This window comes from Micropterus salmoides, unplaced genomic scaffold, assembly GCF_014851395.1.
Source record: "Micropterus salmoides isolate LMB-PRFRI ecotype aquatic unplaced genomic scaffold, ASM1485139v1 Ms_hic_scaffold_3, whole genome shotgun sequence".
Taxonomy (NCBI): Eukaryota; Metazoa; Chordata; class Actinopteri; order Centrarchiformes; family Centrarchidae; genus Micropterus; species Micropterus salmoides.
The window spans coordinates 9403197-9426952 of record NW_024042261.1 but is presented as its reverse complement, the minus strand read 5'-3'; the positions used below and the strand labels follow the sequence as shown (position 1 = coordinate 9426952).

Here is a 23756-nt window from a genome sequence, read left to right as displayed (position 1 = left end):
ACAGATATACCTACTTGATTATTGAATGCATAAATTTTACTATCGCAATATCTGACATTGCAATGTAAAATGACACATACTATGATTAATGGGGAACTTTATTGATGGCGCCCAATGCCTGGAATCCATGTAAACACCCCGTTAGATAAGCTCAACTAAACCAAGAAACACAAAAACGTTCCTGACACACTTTAAGCCTCACAAAGCTTCACGCGGATCACATTGAACCGCCGCAAAAATGGATGCATCACCTGTTCCCAGAAGTGCTTTTACCATCAACATGTTTTTATTATGAGTGGGAACACTTTCTGTGTATCAGCTTTGCTGGGGACATCACACCATTTTCCAGGAACTCCCTGCCCTGTTCTTACACAATTATAACACTCACACCAGGAAGCTGCTCATTACACCCATAACCTGATCTGTTGTAGTCTGGGATTAGGGGCCTTGCTCACGGGCACCTGTGGTTATATATCTAACAGTAGTTATGTAGCAGTCTTAGTGGTTAGGTGGTGTAGAAACGATGAGCTATTAACACTGGTTAATCTCCATCAGTCAATGCACTGCCATTAGAGAATGTTTTACAGTTCATATCACTGTGTGTGTGTGTGTGTGTCATTGGTCAGGTGCTTCCAAGGTTTTGGGGGCTCAGATTAAATGTGTGTGTGACATGCCTGAGCCCAGTGCACCACTTTCTGGGAGCTAAACCCCAACAGGTTTTCCTCCCTCCTTTTCTTTACCTCCCAAGGGAGGGGGCGAGAGGTGGTGGAGGAGTGGGGGCGAGAGGTGGTGGAGGAGTGGGGGCGGTGCAGAATTGCTGAGGCTTGGGCCATCTTATTAGAGCGAGGTCGATGTGTGTGATCTCTCAACACTGCAGGATGTGGGAGGACGAGCAAACCTGCACACTTCTGAGCGTGGACGAGAGAGATAGAGGGGTGGAAGAGAGAGAAGCTGAAGGGGGAGGGGGGTTGCATGAGCTAAAAATAACATCTATTGATCCAGCTTTACCATTAATATAGTGGAGCAAAAAAATACAGCTCGTGGCAAACTCAATCAAGCATCCCAAAGGCCCAGTCGGCATTTTACAAGTAATACATCACACACTGTCTGATGCACGCGCACACACACACACACACACACACACACACACACACACACACACTAATTGCCACTGCATAACAAGTCAAACACAGGAGAGTTATTTGAATGCAGATGCACAAATGCAAAAGACTCCTTCTGCCTGCACAGGGTGAGCTCTCAGACAAAAGATCTGTGTTCATACAAACATTCCTCCTCTTCATCTCACACACACACACACACACACACACACACACACACAGTGACCAAAAGCTACATTGAAAGCTTCATTTCAGCTTTTTGGACACCATGTGTCTCACCTGGACAGGGAGAAAACAGATGGAAGGGAAGAAACAAAGACAGGGAAAAGGCAGTTTGAAATGCCTCCCACACTGTATCATATCTGTCCTGCCTCAGAGATTGGAAACTGAATAAACATACACAAACACACACACACACACACACACACACACACACACACAAATACACACAGCACAGGGAAAAGGACTGGTTATGGATGAGCGAGCACAGCCGTAGGTGCCATACACACTTTAAAAAAAAAAACAACACCCACCAGCGGTAAAAATAAAATGGAGTGATATTTCTGCTACAGTAGGAACACAGAGAGTGAAAAAAGAACAGAGTAGAGTTGGATAGACATGATGACTCCTCTCCTCTTGTGCAGTGTGTCTCACAGAAAGTGCTTTTATGGTTATGAAGGAAAGGTATATATATTTTCTGGTTTTCCCTCTGATGTACTCTGGCTCTCTGCCTTAAGTCTGTGGTTTATGAAGTTTCCTGATGGACAGATAGCTTTTATTTGTTGTTAACCGCTACCTTTTGCTAACAGTAGCTCCTGTTATCAACTGTCTCGGAACCATCAGTCCAAAGCTTTTGTTTTAAACGCCAACAAAACCCCAGAGCACCAAACTTCCAGTCCGGGCAGAATCAGCAGTTCATAATTTTCAGTCACGTGATATGAGCGGAAACCTGGAGGGCTAAACAACAGACTAACATAGCGGCTCACACTACGACTCACGACCTGTGTGCACTGGCTGTGCACGAGAAAATGTGTTTTGGGGAAGTGGCTTTGGAGGGAGGCCACGGGGGTTATCATTGACCCAGGGTTGATAACAGGTACAAGCAGCAAAAGCTGTGCATTTTAAGAACCTGTTCTAAAATGTTAAGAACTTATTAATGTTAAACATGGCCAAAGCTTCAAATAATGAGGTTAAAGTATTTAAAAGAAATCCCTGTGAGCAAAAAACTCAGATTTCCTCCTTTCCTGAACACTCTGTTTTGAACTGCTTCAGAGCCAGACGGAGCCGGTGTTCCATATATGGCCATGTGCTCATCACAGCAATGGCACAGCAACGCTCAGTCTGTCTGTACCGCCCAGTGACAACAACAGCCTGGTAACATGCTTCAGGTCTTGGCCAATCAGAAGACAGTGGGTTTTGAGAGGGGGGGATAAAAAAGAGACAGGCGCATCTACAGCTTGTTTCAGACAGAGGCTGAAATGAAGGCCTACATAAAGAGCCAGTATAAGTAAGAAAAATATTTTTTTGAATTTATAGTTCAGTGAATAGTGCAAAGCTGCCATCCAGGAGTCACAGAACTAAAATATAGGACTGGAAAAGCAGTATAATAGGTCTCCTTTAAACTCTTTATTGTCACACTTGAGGCCACTGTGGAACACTTCACAAATCTGAGGTACGACATTCAAAACAATTATGATAAAATCTTTGTTAACAAATATGCATGAGTGAAATTAAGTAAAAGCTTTTCAGTCCTTTTTCCTCAACAAAATAAACATCTTAAGTCCTAATTCACATGATTCACATGAATAAAATTAAACATTTATGGAATATTTGTTTAACATTTGTTATATTGTTATTGAAAAAAATTTATAATCACGATAATTATTGTTTTTGTCCAGCCCTACAGAACAGTTGCACATTCATTTTCATTCAAGTCGACTAATCAATTAATCAAAGTATTGTTGCAGCTCTAAGCCCTTGTAAAGTTCAAGTGGATGCTAAGAGTTACCTTAGATAAGAGTTACTTTAGTTTTAGGGAGTAAGCTATCTGCAGCATTCCAAGCTGGACAAAAGCAAAGTCAAAACTTAACAAATCATGTTAAATTACTTAACTGGCCATAAACAGAACAAAAAGCTTAAACAGACAGGTATTTCCACACTATATGAATAAATTTTACATTTACTCATTTGGCAGACGCTTTTATCCAAAGCGACTTACATTTGAGGAACAACATACAATCATTAACAGAGCATCAAATACAGCACAAGATCTACAACTGACAATACATAATAAAAGCAGCAATAAATACTAGTAAGCGATAATGGCACATATCGCATCAATGGGGTAAATACCTACGGAAAGAAGTTAGAGTAAACAAAAAGTGCACTCAATACAAGATAATTGTAGGGGATAGAAGAAGAAGAGCACAGGAAGTGCATGTTAGAGCTTAGGAGTTAGAGGTGTTATAAAAGGAAGTGTTCTCGTAAAGAGATGAGTTTTCAAGAGCTTCCTGAAGTTAGAGAGGGACGCCCCTGCTCTGATGGCGTGCGGTAGCTCGTTCCACCATCGTGGTGTCACGGATGCGAACAGCCGGGACTGGGATTGCTTTGTGTGAAGGGATGGCAGAGCAGACAGCCTTCGTTGGAGGAGCGTAGTGGCCGAGATGGAACGTAAACTTGTGTTATGGAGTTTAGGTAGATGGGTGCAGACCCAGTAGTCACTCTGTATGGAAGCATTAGTGACTTGAATCTGATTCTGGAGGCCACGGGTAGCCAGTGGAGGTCACTCAGCAATGCAGTGACATGCGTCCTTTCGGGCTGATCAAAAACCAGACGCGCTGCTGCGTTCTGAACCATTTGTAGGGGATTCACCACACAAGCTGGAAGAACCACTAGGAGGGCATTGCAGTAGTCGAGGCGAGAGGTAACCATGGCCTATACCAGAAGCTGGGTGGCATACTGAGTGAGGTAGGGCCTGATTTTTCTGATGTTGTATAGAGTAAAGCGGCACGACGAGAGACCGCAGCAACATGGCTTGAAAAGGACAGCTGGTCATCAATCATGACACCCAAGTTTCTCACCACCCTGGTTGGAGTGATGGTTGAGGAGCCATTTTGTAGTTTGATATTATGGTGAATAGATTACTTGGCTGGAATGTAAGAGTACAGTGTTACAGGGGTGTAGTTGAAGGTGACAAGCCTTCATCCATGCAGATATGTACGAGAGACAGTCCGTGATCCGTGCCGAGACGGTGGGGTCATCTGCCAGGAAGGATAGGTAGAGTTGCGTATCGTCTGCGTAGCAGTGGTAAGAGAGGTGTGAATTGGTGTAAATTGAACAAATGTCCATAATAATTAGAAAAGTAGCGGTTATGCAAGACATGACTACAAAACACAGAAATATAGTCTACTCCTCTTTTCTAGAAAACGGCTGAGAGGAAAATATGCCAGCCATTGTATTTACAAAGAATCACACTTTTTGTCATCTTGGGATCTCTGTTGTGTACAAAGTGATTTAAGGCAGTGTGGGATTTTGGGTTAGAAGATGTCTGAGGGGAGAAGATGCAGCAGTTGATAGTCACACATATTCTGTATGCCTTCCACAGGTGTAGCACTCCCTGTCAGATAAAATAAACAGGTTGGAGGCTTGAGCTATCTTGGTTTAAGTATTTGAATAATGCCTCACGAGATGTGGGATATAACAGAGGTCTGGGACTGAATGCGAGAGTTATACATGAGCCGCCATGTGCGCACACACTTTGCGTTTCAACACGGGCTACCTAAGAGGCTTGACATTGCAACACACGCTCACACATAGTATATAGACACACCTCATCCTTTGTGAGCCAGACAGGTCAGAGATGGGCACATGACTATGCAGTAATATTAGCACCAGGCAACACAGTCTGAAGCCTCCTGCAGTTATCAGTGTGCAGATTCTAGACCTTTAATCCAAGTCAGAAATCATTCATGTGTAACATCTAAGTATTTCTCCCTGAACACACAGTCCAAGTCAATATGCTGGTCTGACCTGATTTTATATGGCTTTTTGATCAGATTCAATGCTTGAAATGTCAAACACAGATCCCTGAGGAAAATCAATGACTACTTGACAAGCACAAGGTTCATCCAAATGAATATATTTCCATAAGAAATTATACATACATAGGGTGTTTGCATAACCAGGAGCCATGACGGAAAAGAGAATTTGATCTTGTAGCAAAACAACACACCTGCATATTTGTTACAGTCACTGTGAACGCTTCTTCCCCGATAAAACCTCTACACACGCGTTGATCAGAGTGCTCTTAAATACAATGCAAAGGGAAGGAGACTATAGAAAACTACAGCCGTTCAAAATGGTAGGGGTGTCACAGGTACATATATTCACAGGACAGGACATTTGGATCAGTATGTGACTTCGTCAGTTCGGTACGCCCTGTTACCCAAACAATTACTGTCTAAATAATCTATTTATGTCAACTACTTGCAGTTGCGTTACGCCGACTGTCTAGTCGGAGGGAGAGGTTAGATAAAAGAGGAATATTTATTGCGGGGTGGAAGGGATCAGAGATTGAGCCGGGGAAGAGCGAGGCAGATTGGAAGACCAGATGCTGCAGAACCAGGTTGGTGGCTGCTGTGCCGAGCACCATAGATGAGTCCAGAGTGTGAGAGTCTGATCTGAGCAGGCCCAGAGCAGAAAATGGGAATGGTTTAGCCGGGCGGGGGGCCAGAGAGCAGACAGGATGTGCGCTATTTCCAGTGGCAGAAAATAACAACACATTATTGTGAAAAATTCACTTTTAACTTTTATTATAGCTTAGACCTACTAAATCTTCTGTTCTACAATTGGACTAATAATTATATAAATGTGTTTATTATGTGGTTGTTTGTTTGTTGTAGCAGACAGTTTATTGATTAACTTTAAAATGTAGGTTATTTGATCTGTAATAAAATTAAGCAACTGTAAAGTTAATAAACGCCATAACTGCCACACTTTGATTATCATCTCTCAGTTTAATGTGCTCCCACACAGCTGAGGGCTTTGCTTTGTTTTCCCTTTGATGTGAACTGGAGCATTACGTTCACTGCTGTGGGCGGAAGTCAGGCATGCGAAAAACTCCTCAATGTTCGAATCTCATAACTGAAAATAGATTGTGTACCAACGATCGAATCTTTGAATACAGCCCTATTATTAAACAGTTTTCAATATAGGCCCACACTGCAAATATTTTCAATACTTTTTTGCTTACCCTCCTATATTACAAAAAACGTAAAGAGCTGTGACCCAAAAAAACGAGGCACATATCAAATTGTGAATTTTGTGTACTGTTACACCTCTATTATTATTATTATTATTTTTATTATTATTAATATTATTATTATTATTATTATTATTATAGTTCTTTCTACGGTGACAAAATTACTCTCTGGAGTAAAGACTGAAAATAAGTGATTTGTTTGGATATGTTAAAGGCTACTGGTATATCATATTGTCAACACTAGCTAAACAGTGAGCTGAAGCAGACTACCTAGCTCCATAAAGCATAATTTGTCACAATTTCTGGCATTTTTTAAGCAAAGGAAAGTATTTAAAAATAATCAAAAGATTAATTTAACATGAAACTGTACAGCTAGAATAGCAGAATAAATGTATAGCTTTGTTGGCCAAACTTATTAGATTTAACACACTGAACAATTAAATCTACTTCACTTTTCTTTTCTTACCATAATACATAATCTCTGTTGGCTAACTTCAATCTGCAACCAAAAGCAGATATTTGGTGGAATGGAGTGGCTGACATGAGTGAAAAACTGAACAGAAAGAAAAGTTATTAATGAAAACAGGAGAAAAAATTGGGTGAAAGGTGGATCAACTCCAGAACAAACCTGTTAACAATCCAGTCACACACTCACACTGCAAGTGGGACCCCAACGGGCAGACCAAAGTGAACAAAGTGTAGTGTAGTGTAGTGTAGTGTGTTTAATGTGCATCTTTGATGCTGTACGTTGCACCCGCATGTGTGTGTCCGCATGTCTTTCAGTGCAATGAGTGTATCCTCCCATGTTTTGTGTGTGTAGGAAGACTAATCGTATGTTGTGGTGAGAGTGCAGAGGGGCGTTCAAAGGCACGCAGTCACTCTCCCAGGGGGGAAAGAATGCTGTGGAATCGGTTTGCAGAAACAGAAAACAACAGCAGCGAGCAAGCAAGCAAATGCACAAACGTTATAGGGGAGAAGGGAAAATTACATTGGACGTTAGAAAAAAGTACAGAGTAAAGAAGTTGCAACCCACATTCAGATACATGGTAAGTAGGTGCCGGAGCGAGTCGCAAACCACAAAAAGATACAAGTCAAACACCACAGTAGAGTTACGCCCCACTGCAATGTGCTGCTAAATTAAACAGGAGCATTACAGTAGGAGCTTTTCTTTTTATACATGCCAAAAACAAAGAACTTTAAAGTTCTTCAAATCCATTTCACAAGTTGTATTAGCGCCATTATTTCTAAAGATTTGTTTGAAATACACATAACGAACACATGTTGGCAGCCACCACATACTGGCACCACCACCATCCATAAGCTTTTACCAATAACAAACACAGATGACGCTATATGTTTGAACACAAGACAGTGCTTGTTCAGTGAATAAAGAGACAGAAGGCCTGTATGTGTGCATTTCTTTTTTTTAATAGCTTGTTGATGTGTGTAAGAGGGGCCTTTTAATAGCTGAGCCGTTTAAATGAGCAGGCCAACGCTTGAACTTAATCTCTCCTTTTCCTCCCTCCTGTCACATCACATTACACCATCTATCCATTGAACATACGTACATACAGTAGAGTCTCAAACACACACACTTTCCAATACTGCAGCTCTCCTGAAAGCTCAGAGTTAGACAATTTGTGTGTGTGGTTCCTGCAATGCCGGCATTGAGTTCAAGAGGGAAACTGACAAGACCGGTGATGGGGTTGGTCAGTACATCATCAGGGCGCACACACACACACACACACACACACACACACACACACAGAGTTGAGTAGAGGTGCTGAATTGCCAAACACTGACATTAAAAAGTATCTGTACCAAATGTCCCCAAGTTAAAATCAATCAAATGGATTAGTTATAAACTGCTGACATGTGCCACATCTATCAATAAAATCATCCCTTCCATTTTAAGATCCCTTTCCGATTGACTTCAGATAGGTGCGGTTGGAGAATCAGTTGCACTGATGAACTCGTAAGACTGGCAAGCTTGAAATGCTTTGCTTAACAGGGTTGAGTGTGTGTGAACAACAATCAGTGGATGTACTGTTCCAAAAAGACTGATAAAACTACTGTTAATAAATCACCAACATCACATGATGTATATCTTTAACTTTGTACTTAAATATTTGCATATCATTTTGGCATACCTTTGATCTAAAAGTAACAGAGGATGACTTTTGAGTCACACATCAGATCTCAAAGAACGAAATAGGTGAAAAGGAGATCTTCTCCCAGACCTGGATCAGGGCATCAGTGAGCTCCTGCACAGTCAGTGGCGCTACTTGGTGGCATCAGATGCACCAATACATAATATTCTATAGGTTCTCAATTGGATTCAGGTCTGGAGAACGTGAGGGCCAGTCAATGGCAACAGTGCCATTTTCATCCAAAAATATATGCACTCTGGCCACATGAGGCCGGGCACTTTCCTGCACCAGGATGAACCCAGGACCACTGCACCAGAGTTTCACAGTTGATTCCAGATTTTAATACCAAATTCTGCAATTTGGCATAATTTCCGCATTGTTTCATTAATAACTTTTCATGAGGTGTAGAAATAAGATATGCACTGCTCAAAAAAGGTGCACTGCCAGAGCCTTACAAACTGACCTCCAGTGTGCTACTGGTGTGCATGTTTCTGACCAAATCAACCAGTCAGTAATGGTCTGGCAAGGCACATCCTTGGAGGGTCGCACAGACCTCCAAGTACTAGACAAATGTACCCTGATAGCTCTAAGGTATTGGTATGAAATCCTCCGAGCTCTTGTCAGACCTTACCCTGGTGCAGTGGTTCTGGGTTCCTCCTGGTGCAGGACAATGCCCGGCCTCATGTGGACTGCATTGTAGGCACTTCCTGGATGGTGAAGGCACGGATGCCACTGACTGGCCATCACATTCCCCAGACCCGAATCCAACTAAGAACCTCTGGGACATTATACAGTATATCGGTGCATCCAACATCACCAAGTAGTGCCACAGAGTGTCCAGGAGCTCACTGATACCCTGATCCAGGTCTGGGAGCAGATGCCCCAGGATACCATCTGCCGCCTGATCAGTAGCATGCCCAGACGTTGTTGGGAACGCATACAGGCATGCGGGGGCCAAACACATTACTGAGTCACGTAATGAGTTGTCATGATTAAAGTCACGCAAATAGGATTTAATTTCTTTTGTTGTGAATTTGAATCCAGCCCTTAATCAGTTGGTGATTTTGGTTTCCATTGCCCATTGTTACATCACTTTGTTCTCAAATTACAGTAAAGATCTTGGACTTGGAAATATTTCATTCATCGAGATCAGATGTGTGATTAAGGTGTTCCCCCTCAACTTTTTTGAGCAGTGTAGAGGAAACAGGTGGAGTGTGTGTGTAATTAATCCTCCATGCATTAGTGGCTGCTCAGGGCCTTCACTAGCACCAGTCCAACTCTCTTCATCACAACACATTACGAGTAGCAAGGGTCACTATTGCAGAGCTCAGTGAGGGTAGGAAGAAACAGGTGGGATCTGCTATGTGTGCGAGGGTCAATGTGTTTAATGCCTAACTCAAGAGCTGCATTTAAGAAAAAAGGTCAAGTGCCTAGTCGTGGAAAAATGTGTCTGTGGTATACAAGGACATGCATGTGCCAGAACGCTGTAATGCCTGCTGATAACCAGCGTTTGGTGCATGATCAAAGCACCTTCCACTCAGTCAGCATGGGAACCATTGTGCCTTGTGCAACCATCATGTCTAAGCGCCAATGCCAAGCGTCTGTTTAATTATACTCAATCAACGTTAAACTAACAACAATTAGAAGGCAGGCATGCAAGGGGGACAGCTACTGTAACTCTGAGTTGATGAACCGAGGACAAAGCTGGAGATAATTCTTGTGTGTGCGCAGTGATTTCACAGGAAACATACAAGAGCAGAGGAATGCTGTGTTTGAAATCAGTTTACAATGTAAATAAATAAACAATTATCCAGAACTGTGATGCAAGACCATTATAAGCACATTAGAGGCTAATCATATGCACACGTAGTGACACAAAAAAATATATATATATAGATAGATAGATACATAGATAGTTGCTGTCCCTCATTAAAACCACAAGCAGGATAAATGCTGTTAGAAAGCTTCTCATTTTTGAAATTTCTCAACTACTGCTGGATGGACTGCCATGAAATTAGGTACAGACATTCATGGTCCCCAGAGGAAGAATCTCCTGACTTTTCATACATTGTGTTTAGTGCAAATAAGCAAATGCTACTAACAAACATACTAACACGCTAAACTGATGGTGAACATGTTGACAACATCAACATGTTTGCTTTGTAATTGTTTATACTGTATGTTAGCACGCTAACATGAAGCCAGAGTCTTGTTCGATTTAATCAGCTGTAGCCAACTGAAGTCAATTTCTTGGGTTTGCCAAACTGCAAAATAAAACTATGTGCTGTTCTCTACTAAAAGTGGTTTTGTACCCTCAGCTAAAGGTAAATTTTTAAAGAAAGAAAACATCCCTGAATTGGTTGGCTTTTCAGACAGTTAGTAGCTTGCTAGTTTGCAGTTGCATGACAAAAAGGGGAATCTCTCACTTAAACATCTAAGCACATTACATCAGTATTTGCTCATCACCTCAAAAGCTCAGAGCCTTCAACAATATTATGTAGCACGTCATACTTTCCTGTAGGTCTATTTGTTAGACATTACTTTCCTGAAATGTGTTATTTTTACCAAAGGTGGAAAACTATGTAATAGTCATCAGTAATAGAATTCCACTTGAGCGTAATGTTTCAGAGAAAAATCATTAACTAATTCTTAGTATCCTAGTACCTAATTAAATGTGAGCTACAGTCATTAACTAATTCTTAGTATCCTAGTACTAATGTGAGCTACATCCTGGACCAGTTATCTAACTACAGATGGAACTTTGAATTGTACTTTACTAGAATATAAAAGTTGAATACAGATGGGCCCTGATAATATAAAAAGGTGTGTACTGTCCTTTTAGTCATCCTAGTTTTCATTCCCATGATTCTCTAATTAAAAAAACCTTCTCATTTGTTTTGTGTCATACAAAATTGCATAACTTGTATGACGAACGTCGGGTGTCAAATTATGAATTGCTTATTATGGAATTGATCATAGCTCCCTTTGACAATTTTCCAGTTAAAGAATAAGTGTCCTGACCCACCCGTTGACCAAAAGGCGGTTCTCATAATTTGGGTGGAAACCCCTTTGAATCAGTGTTTATCATAGGATTCTATGGTTTTAGGGGCTCTGTCTCAATACAGGCAGGTCATCAGCATAGCTTGGTAGTGATTGCACTAAATTTAGCTCTCCATAGCCCAAATAGCGGGTAAAAAAATAAAGAACAAATGTCTGATAGTGTCATCATGTTGACCACCTCCTGACTGACACTCATGTTTGAACAAAGGGCTGCTGGTGAATAATCATCGTGGATATTCAACAGTGGAAAATGTGCTGATTGCACAGTATGTATGCAATAACACTGAGGCATTCAGGCACAATGTGGAAGATCAGTAGTGACAGCAGATAAGAATCGACAACACCAGAGATCATCCCGTCAAACCACAACATGATGATGATACAGACGGCTGTACTGATCGCTGGGTGATGAACTGGACTGAAGAGGAAGGGATCAGTGTCACACCATGTCCCCTTTTTGCTGTGACACACAGCTGCATGAGCAACACTAAGCCAGTTTATTCCTGCAGCCACCCACTAGAGCCACTAAATGAGGCACTGTGTGCAGGATGTTTGTAAGGTTAAACAATTAAGAGCATGTGAAGTGTTGCTTCTGATATGTTTGGACTGCAAATAAACAACATTGTGTGATTTTTGCTTTATTTCTAATAAGGACCTTCACTTTTCTGGTATTAAATTCTGGATTACCAAAAACTGACAATTTTGAAATTGTTTTCAGAAATGAGTTTTCAGAAGTTAATAAAAGTCAATATTATATATCATTTCATGTACAATGGATTGTATCCATATTGGAGCTAGAATGATAAAATATCGATCTATGTCGGCTAAGTTTTGGGTGTCAGAAAAGTGTTCAAAATGTGCATCACAATTTTTCTTTCAAGATATAAATAACATGCACTAAAGGCATAGAATAGACACAAAGGGGATTTAATATGGGAACATTAGACATTAGGACAGAAAATAATGAAGGATAATTCATTAAATCTTTAGTTTACTGCCACAGGCCCTTTCTCTTTAGATCACCATTATTGATTACTGAGCTTTCTACTTATTAAAGACAGAGGAAGAGACACACACACACACACACACACACGTAAACAATTAGGAAGAGACACTTGAGCAGCTCTTTAAGCATCACCAGCACCAGGTGCAGACACATCATTCAGACAGGGTGAAGGGCATTTAAAAAGAAGATGGCTGCACAGTGGAACCTTTTTAACAGCCAAGGTAAATGTGACAGGTTGATTCATTCGTGCATCTGGATCTTTTCCATGAGATGCAGTTGATACATCAACAAGATCACCTTTTCCAAAAAAGGTGCTTCAGGTAAGAGCAGCTCTAAAAATGGAACATCCTATAGCAGACGTCATACACACATCCGCACTCAAACACACACAGCTGATAGTGAACTGAACATCCGCTGATGTGTCAACTTTGACTTTGTAGTTTTATCATGGCACACAGTCACGTCAAGGTGACTTGGCTGTATTTGTCCATACTGTTCACTTGTTTGGACCAGCTGAGCTCCTAAAGAAAGAGAAACGTTGAGCTCACACAGACAGTGACAAGAGAAAAGTGGCTGATAGTAATTTATCTCAAAAATGATTGCTTGGAGACGAGCTGAGATGAAGTGATAGCTGAGAGCAACTCGGTCATAGGGCATAGGTTTGGCTTCTGAAGTGGACGGGATGAAAGGTTTAAAATAGGGATGCACCAAAATGAAAATTCTTGGCAGAAGCCAAAATTGAATATAATGAAAAACTCTCCAGAGTACCAAACAAGGTTTTTCACATTTTTTCCATTTATTTTGCCTTTTTTTTACCACTGCATAGATTAAATAGTCAAAATGTGTTTTTGACTCAGTGTTTCCCACAGGATTTGGAGAGACTATGGTGGGTGGGTCCGAGGACCGAGAGGGTCCGGTAAAGTAAATTAAATGTGTCCAACATGAAGACTTCACAGCCTCTCTTCAGGTAGGACTCTCATACTGCAACAATTGTCCCCCTTCCACACTGCCGACATGTCAACGGATACCTATAGCTGACAGCATACACCAACATTTTCCATTTAACTTTTTTTAAGATGGAAAATTTCTTTATTAGGATCCCCATTAGCACCAGCATGCATTGTCTATTCTTCCTGGGGCCCATTCAACTGTATGTTCATAATAAAATACTGAGGATACTAAAGTCCTATATTTACTTTAAACCTGCATCAAGGTACAAGACCTTTTCTCACTCAAACACATCTCAAAATTACAGGTTAGGCTACTGGACAGAGCTTTTTCATAAATATCTAACTGACATAACCCTTAGTGTTTCCCACAGAATGACAGGGGGTATAATTGTATATTTTATTTGAAAATATCTTCGACTGATGACAAGTTCTAGTGTGTTTATGTGAATTTTGTGGAAATAAACACAAAATACACAATGGTTGAGAGAGAGAGAGAGAGAGAGAGAGAGAGAGAGAGAGAGAGAGAGAGAGAGAGAGAGAGAGAGAGACACACACACACACTCCTCCCATCCCTAGAGGAACCTGATCTGTGATTAGAAAAAGTAGCTGGGCAGGGTTCAGCTATTCAATCAGATAAGTGCTGACTCTGTGCAGTGATAGCCACTGTCCAACTTATGTTACCTTCTTTTGACTTACATCCTATTTATCTGTTCATATCCATCGCAAAAACTAAGCAAGGCTTATTGTACGGTAGCCTCTGGCCATTGGTGTGTTGAAAATATAACAAAGTGTGAAATAACAGAGGAAGGGAATGTCCACAGTGTATCTCATATAAATGGAAATGCTGCCACATCTCAGGCCTTTTGCTTTCCAATGAAAAATATGAATGGGAAAACAGAAAGTCAAAAGTGAAGCACAGATGTGCATGGCAAAACTAAACACTGGACTCACATGCTGATATTCAAGAACTGCTTGCGAAAACAGTATTTCCCTTCTTCTATTGTCTTTCTTCTATTTCTTTGAAAAAGAGGGAATCTACATTTTACATTTATGTTTACCATGTTAACTATGCTACCTGTAGTTTACTGAGCAAGTTTTTAAATACTAGTGTATTATATATTCATGATTTATCACTTGTTTGAAATTGCAAGAAATATTTAAGTTAAGTTTTAAATTATTGTGGCTAACATTGATGCAAATTTGTTAAAGTACTGAAAATGTCAATTTGGTTTGTTTAGAAAAGTTTATCATCATCATCGATTGTTTTGTGACAGGTCCTCACATTCTGCTGCGTGGGTGCCTTCTGATTGTGACAGTTTAGAAATTGGCAGAGCAGTCAGGCACTGATGTGTGCCTCCACACATTTGAAATTTTTGCCATTTCAGGGGAAAAGCTGGCAAATATTTGCAGCTGTGAAGCTCATTTTTATATAATAGAAAGGATCATTATAAAAACCTGTGTTTATTATGTACGGAACAGACTTCGGAGTCTTGCCTGTTTCGTCACAGCTGGGGAGGGGACAGGTAATTTGGCTGAACCAATCCAAGCAGACAGGCCAGTTTTGAGCAGAAAAAGTTGTCTGTGTGTTTTGTTGGAGAAATCACCAGTATTAGCATCAACAGTATGCGATACAATGCAAATAAATAAGTCAAAGTGGAGTTCCTCTTTAAAAGAAAAATGTGTGGCTCTTAATGGAAGGAACACTTTCATTCTCTAATAGAAAGAGTTAACAGAGGACCATTTCTGTAAACAGTCATTGTAGACAGATATGTGAGATCAATCACTGCTTCCTCATTATCTTGCTTATACTTTAAACAGTGGTTAAAAACAAACACATGGTCATGGCTCTGGACATTTCAGGGCTCCCAAGTTTGTAGACTAAAAGCAGATAAAACTCTTTTTCCACTTTTTATGAGATAGTTCGCTTAAACACATTTTTTAAAAACAATATGTTTTACAGGGAAAAAGGAACAAAACCATCTTGGAGGTTCCCAGGTTGAGCATTCAAGTTATATAAATCGATGCTTAATTTCAAAAGCACTGCAGATTTGACTATTGTAAACCAAAGCAGTCTGGTCACTATATTAAATTTAGAGCTGCAACAACAACAACCAGAAAATGAATTTTCTATTTTGATAATCAATTGATAAATTAAGTCATCTTTCTCAAATGAAAGGGCTTAATGCTTTTCTTTGTTTACTGAATGTGTTTGGGTGGTGGTTTGGGTTTGGCTGTGGACAGGGATTATTGATCTCAAAAAAGGATCAAGTCACTGCAAGTTGGTCCTCTCTCAAATAAGTGGAAACCAATGGCTGTGTGCAATGTAGTAATATTTATTCAAGAATTATGGTACGCTTTAGAAACTGGTTGACACTATGTCATGTACAGCTCTACTACTACAATGTCAATCAGTCCAGTGGATATTTCATTCAGAGCTGACAGAATAAGTTTTACCATAAAGACATGTGTACTTTTTTCATGTTTTATCTAATTTTCCACTCTGCTCTATACTTTAAGCCCTGTATTGATGTTGCACTGCTGAATAGTAATCTATTAATCAGCCTTATCGAAGGTTATCACTGAACCAACATCTACTTGCCTTAGTGTTCTGTTTATCATCTACTCTCTAATCCATATTTGTTAAGGAGACACGAGGGGGAAGAAATAATTGTATGGCACTAATCAAGATTCTCACGTTCCTTCTCACCATCTCTCGGTGGTTGATTATCAACACAACTCCAGCCCGTGTGATCAATCCATCCTAGAACAAACAGCCACACAAACACATTCCACTTTTGGTTTTACCAACAACAGAAACGCTATTTCGGTCTTGTGGAGTGTCACAGTTACCATGAACAGCTCCTTCATGTGTGGCTTAATTCTTCTTCTTAATTCTGTCTGCAAGTACCGCTGGTAGAGAGGAGGAGCGGCTGGTTGGTTTCAGCCAGCAGCTAAGTTAAGAATTTGACGAACTTGAAGGTACGTAGCAAACAAAGCTAAACAGACGACACACAGACAGCTTTCGTTTTGGCTTGTTTGTAACAATCCGCTATTAGCCGAGGTGGCGCGCAAGATCCCGCCACACAGAGTCCTCAGTGAGGAAATCCATCATGGCTTTGTCCAGACTTTGTCCAGAAAGTAAAAGGAGGTGAAAGCAAAGGTTGATCTATTGTAAAAGGTGAAAGAAAATTTTGTTATGAACAAAAGCTATGCACGAAGTCCTTTCTCCACAAACAAGGAGTCAAGGAGTTGTTGACCTGTCTTGCAAAAACAAAATAAAATTACCCAAAAGGCGTGATGAAGTGATGTAAAAGTGAAATAAAAAGGAGTGGAGAGGGCAAGTAAAGGGGAATCACCTCTACAAGTAGAAGTAAGCAGACATCCAACGGACATGGCCGCTGCTACATAAAGCCTAATTACCGCAGCAAGGCGAACAACACAGGGTTACCCTGTGTCACAGCAAGACAGAAGGCCTCAGCACACACACACACAGTACGAAATATACACTCACAAGTATTACATTTCCATACTTCTCCAGCCAACACTTTCACTTCCGTTACTTTGTTCAAAACGTCTACAGTCATAATTTAAATACTGACACATTCCCAATCATCAACCACGACAAGATACTGACATCCTGCAGACAGAAAATAGGCCTAGCTTTCTTCAACATGAAACAGCCTGTAACCAACTGCAGCAGATCGCAGTGAACACTTCTGTCATGTATACAGTTGTCGCACCTTATCGCTCAGCTTATGACTTTTAACTGAGCTGCTGAACATCCTCTACATGCTCAACCCATACACCACCCAGAAGGGACAAAAGCAATGTTGATACACCATCACAAGCTCTAGGATATCTGATCATGAGTCTCCAGACAGACTATGTCACCTTAAACACACACACACACACACACACACACACACACACACAGTACAGTGATGTGGCCTGGTGATAAAAATGACATGCCATCAAAGCCAGCGAGTGAGAGAAAAAGGGGAGGTGACAATTCATGTCTTTCAACCAGGGATGGGATGAAGAGGAGGAACATAAAATGCGACACATCAAGACTCCCACGGCCTAAAGACACAATCAGGACATAGGGACAGAACGATGCCCCAGGCTCCCACACACATACATACTGTATACATACAACCACCACTTTGCAAAATGTCTCATGTCATAGATAATTAGCTCAATCTGATGTTGGAGTGCTGCGATTCCACATAAATCAGGAAAATTGGACCATCCCAGGCTGCAGTGTCACCTCAGGGTTCGGCATTTTTGTCAGTGTTGCTCACCTAATGATTAGCTGTATGTTATCCATATTTAGACACACACACACACATCTTGTTCTAAAGAAAGCTTTGGGGGTGTTTTATTGTTGTCATTTAGCTAAAGCATGCAGGTTAGTCCAGCTAATATTTTTAGCATTATGGATAAAGAACATAAATGAGAAGACAAAGCTTTAAATAGGGACACTCCAGTGATTAAATATTGCACTTTAATAAAGCATAAACTTATATTAAGAGAAGAATGGTTTGACATTTTATTGACCACACGATGAATCATCCTCTGTTGGCCCCTCCCTCTCTGGAAAGTGCCTACATCTTTTAAACTCTCGCCTCCAGTTTGTAACAAAGGCTTTCTGTTGTCATCCGTTTGTTGTCTTCACCAAGCCCCATCCAAGATAACCCTGATTTGATTATTTTCCAGACTCTGGAAAGCTCCTTCCAGAGCAACAGAACACATTACACAACTGTTTTCACAGGCTCAGTGGTGGTCCGTGATGTTGATTGGTGGAGTGCCCCTTTAAGAGCCTTACAGATTATTTAGGCATAAACCCTGTATTTGGGATCATTATTATTATCCTGTTAATTATTACAAATCTGTAGTAATAAATTGTATCCTTCCACGCTACATGAAATGTCATAAATATTAGCATCTCACTCTCACTTGTGGTTGGGACACAACTGATGTTATTGTAGAACACCTAATAAAACTTTACCTTTGATCACAAGACAGTCCATTTATTATTTAATGACACATGGATACTATGTTACGTAAACATACCACACCAAAATTAAAAGAGAATTTCAACATGCAACTGCTGTATGGCAGTATGAGTATGAGCATGAGTTACACACAGCATTATGTAACTTATGGTTCATAGAAAAATGATCCGCAAATGATTTGCTGTGAACAGTAAAGACAGGTCTGTATGGTACCTTTAAAAGGGTACCTTCTGTATAACTGTTATTTTGCCTCACAGAACACTGGAGTTGCATGTCTATTGCAGCCTCGATCGGTTCGTTTGTTTGTGTTATAGTGTGACTTTGGTGTTTTAAAAGGGTTAAAAACACTGATTTCTTACAGGATCAATTTTTTTGAACTGACATAATAACACAAACAAACCAACCGATTGAGGCAGCGGTAGACCAGAGAGGTACAATTAGTGTTTTTGTCAAGGGAGTCTGGTGAATTTGAACAGAGAGATATTTTTTACTATTATTATTATTTGTCATTTTACAACACAGTAGAGCTGGATGATATGGCCAAAAGTGTTATCACGATAAAAAGTATGATGTTTGCTCCTGAGTGAAAGTTGAATAATGGTTAAATGTGGTTTAAACTCGTCTTTATGGTCAATACTTGATGTCAAACAGTGGATCACTTCACAAACCTGAGGGAGAACATTCAAAACAATTATGATAAAATCTTTGTCAACAAATATGCACGGTTAAAATTAAGTAAAAGCTTTTTCCCGTCCTTTTCCCTCAACAAAATAAAACAAGTGAATAAAGTCAAATATTTATTGATTTATTGAACATTTGTTAAATTGTTATTGAAAAAAAAAATTGTATTGCGATAATTATTGTTATTGTTTTATTGTCCAGCCCTATAACACAGTTGTATAATGAGATGAAGACTGTAGTTCCATTCATGCTACTCACAAAATTTAACTTTCAGGGTCACACAGGAACCAAACCCCAATCTCCCAGGTGAAAGTCCTGTGTCTGTCATCCACCATATTTTAGTCAAATACTCTGAGCAACAAAATTCATCACATCTTCTTTGTATACTGACAGTACTCCACAGAACATGACTTGCACTGTACTGACTGGACTATGCTATTCATAGCCAGGACAAAGTGTCTTGAAAATTTATATAAATTAAAACGTTTAAAAAATAATAATAATGAGAATTACAAATAAAATGTAGAAGTTGTTGTATTTTCTTTAGGCCCTAAGCCCTCTACTGGCCAGCCACCCCTGGTTGCAGCCCTGTTTGCTTGTTGGCCACTGCAGCGCACTCAGTTTAAAACTACACAAAAGCATGGGAAAATAGGTTGGGAAAAAAAATCACAAAGTTACCCTTTAACTCGTGCCAAGCCTCTTCAGGCGTACTGCTGAATGTCCCTGACATTCATTGTTGACGGCCGACACTAAAATGTTCCGACCGTCGCTGCTGTGTGCTGATATTTGGGGCTCTTTGAGGGACGTCTTTGCCAATGACACAACGCCAAAAAATTCTCTTTCCAAACTTCTTTCATCCTGTAACCTTGAAAATGCCTCTGAAACAATATTTTGGCCTAGGTGATCATGAAACCCAGAAGAATAATGATCACTCTTGTAGCATCTAATCCTACTTTGCAGATTAGCATAGAGGTAAATGGTATGCAGAAATAATTTTTTGCATATATCCTTTAACAGATCATTTAAAGAGACAAGCACAAATCTGACTTCACGTTCTATGGTCTGTGTTATAAACCCAGCGCACCCCTTTCTTTTACAGTGGTGGCTCCTGGCCCTCCCTAAAACCAAGCCTTAACCCTCAATTTTTGTCCCCATTGGTTAGTGTGCAAGTCCCCACCGGGATATAAAAACATGAAACACACATACACACACACGTTAAAAGTTCAGTAAATGCAATGAGCTACCGTGCAATCTTAATATTGACCAAAATAATCGTGATTATGATTTTTGCCATAATTGAGCAGCCCTAGTCTGATGTTAAGCGACAATATGTTGAGGCGGGTTTTATTTTGCAAATGCTCCTTACTCCTGGCCCTGCAAACATCTCTGTAGCCAGCCTTTAAGCCTCTCTCACAGCCAAACTACACTGGCCTCTTTGAGCATCCACTGCCCACAACAAACCCACACAACCACCATGACTGCCAATATCACACAAAGACACCATGTTACTACAACCCACGGCGTGGAGATGGGGGTCAGAGAGAGAACTCATTTATGTTAAAAGAGGTTATTCTCACAATGTTGCTATTTTTATTTGATTCTATTTAGATGCTTTCACATTCCAGTTCATGTAACAATCATCTAAGCACAGCAGGGTGAGCTGCGACAGGTGGTAGTGTGGACGAAGTTTTTTGCAGAGAGCTGCTTGCAGGTTCCTTTCAGAGAGCCGGAGGGCCGAGCACGAGACCCCGCCAGCGTGACACAGCGTCCAGCGCTGAATCAGCGGGTCGCACGTTGTGTAATCTCTCACACAAACACACAGATTAACAGCACACAGAGAGCAGCGGGGTAAGTGGGGAGGGGGGGGGGGGGGGTACTTTTTCAAGAAAAAAGGAAACAGAGGCCCAAAGAAGTGTTACAGTTGTGGCTTTTCTTAATTTAAGGCCTCGCTGCTACTGAATGGGTCCAGTTGGCCTATAAAACTTGTCTCTTCAAATAGCAGATTCTTTAGGCTTGACAGAAGTTTGTCAGGAAAAGTTCAACTAGAGACCTACACCCACACACACACACACACACACACACACACACACACGAGAATAAGAATTATATCAGAAAGTAATAATTTGTTTCTCCCTCACCACTGTTATCTCTACATAATAAATTGCATTACTAATTATTAATTTAAAACACTCCTTATGGAGATCCCAAGAACAAACTGTTAAGTGGGTGTCAATGTGCCCTGACCTGTAGGGGCCTGTGACATAAAAATGTTTGAGAGCCCCCTGCTGTATAAAACAGGTCTAATCTCAAACCATTCGCTCAACTGCGCAGACCATCTATGAATCCCAACAACTGCCTGTTTGTTATGCAAGCTAAACATTACCATAGGTAAAGGTTATGAAGTAATAGAGTAACTTAGTAAAGTCTAAGCTCATATTTAATCACTGCTCACACACGGGGGCCCTGCATAAACATTAGACGGCATAGCACTGGACACCTGCACAACTGTTAGATGCATCTCATCCCACAACACATCCATGTGTACACAGGCGCATTTCTCAGCACCCAAGCTGCATAACAACAATGAACTGATCTATTGTTGGATGGTGGTTGCGGATATCAGTGCAGCCTACACTTGCTGAGGTCCTGACACATACATTAACCCCACTGACTACAGTACTGTTTGTGAAAAGATGACATCATCTGCTTGCATGTAGTAGGTTTAATTCATGATGGCAGACAGATTAGGATATTTGCCAAATTACGTTTCTGAATGCACAGTTCATTACACTCAAAAATCTGTTAAGGGGACAGCTAATCAGCTTTTTGACACATATGCATAGGCTACCTTACAAAACAAGACTCCTGACCTTTTGCAATTCATTCGGCTAATCAATCAAGCAGCACTTCAGTTCATACATAACTTTTTAAAGCTTCACACTACTCGCTACCGCCCACCATGGGTTGGACCTAGACGGTGTGTGGCAAAGGCGAACCGGCTGGAAAAGTTGATATTTTTATACATAAATACATGCTGGATGAAATAATGTATATTCCGAATTTATTAGCTCGTGTTTGAAATTCAAAAGAGGCATCAAGTAATTTTCTAAGATGCGTTTAAGGCAATAAACACAGCTTTCTTAAAGCGCATGTAATTTTGACAATGGAGTTTGGCCATACATTTCCCATACAGGAGACAAGACTACCTGTATCGGGATAGCCAAATCCAGATGTTAGGACAACAATTCCCTTTACTATAGCCTGCTGTTGTAAAGCTAGTAGCTAAATCCCTCCAACGTGTGGTGTTAGATAACTTAGAAACGTGTCCTTAATTACTTATTTCACAAGTAGCCTATTTAACAGGGCAATTGCGGACTTCAGCCATTCACCGCGGCTTCCGATACCACAAACATCGCTCATTTTCACGTGAGTTTACAGGGGGGCTGAACTTCGTTTAAAATCTGACAGATTATAGTTGACCCTTGGTTGTCGGCAAATACACACACTCCAGTAGAAACTTCCCGAATCACAGAGACACAGCGGTTGATTCGGCGAACACATATTACACCAACACGCATTTATTTCATTTTAATTCAACTTTGGACCACAATTCGTTCTCACTGCTCGCTTTCATGTAACGTTATCGTTGACGTTAGCTAGTAACGTTAACGTTACCAGACGTGTAAAGGCAGCGTTGAGTTGAAAGACTTGTCAGTGGAGTCTGGCTTCCCTCTCCATGCAAGAGAGCTGCACGTACTGTGGGGAACAGCGAACAAAGTTCAGAGTGGCAACAACTCAAACTTACCAGAGTTTGTTCATACTGCAGCGCCCGCTGCTCTGACCCGTCCCCTGCCATGGCTCTGCTCTGTCTCTACCCGGCGACTTGATGAAATCTTTTCAGGTTGCAAGTGAGAGGAAGCCGGCAGCGATATCTCTCTGTGTGCGCGGTGATTAAAGCATTGGACTGACTTTAATGTCTGTGTGGGAGTTCACAAAGGGAACTCCAACTACATAATGCGCCCTGGTTACAGTAAGTTCCTTCATTTTATATCCTCAAGTCCCCAGCAAGATACTCACAGTGAGGCGGGACTTAACGGGGTTTGAAGCGGAATCGACCCTCCCATCTGGAACCAACTGTCAGTCAAGCCAGAAGGATTTATGCTCTCTCTGTTGTTCATGACAATAGGTTTTCTCACCTTTTGGCACTTTTTTGACAGTTTAGGCACAGAGATAAAATGGAAATAACAAAATAAATGATCAAGTGGAAATTTGTGAGTTACCTGAGACCAGGTTGATTGATCCTCCACTGCAGGCCTGGATGTTGATGATTAGATAGGCCTACTTATAGCCTTTTTTATTAGAGCAAATAATTAAATGGTTAATGTATGAATTTTTGTTAGTCCTATCTATTGTATCAGACTACTGTCGTGGCAATGTTGTTTTTCATTTGAAAACCATTCCCATGACATCACTTCATTTTATTATAGGCAAAATAATATGAACAACATTTAAATTA

The 23756-nt window shown here is 40.6% G+C and overlaps 1 protein-coding gene across 2 annotated transcripts in view; it reads right to left on the bottom strand.

The window, feature by feature from the left end:
• Window positions 1–23327, bottom strand: part of clcn2c (chloride channel 2c) — a 174517-nt gene extending 151190 nt beyond the window's left edge. The window contains exon 1 of one of the 2 annotated variants that reach the window (XM_038693408.1): window positions 23046–23327. In XM_038693408.1, coding sequence (XP_038549336.1) covers window positions 23046–23096 — 51 coding nt within the window. In that variant the 5' untranslated portion in view covers window positions 23097–23327. The remainder of the gene's footprint in view (window positions 1–23045) is intronic. The other variant, XM_038693409.1, reaches the window with a different exon arrangement.
• Between the last annotated feature and the right edge of the window lie 429 nt (window positions 23328–23756).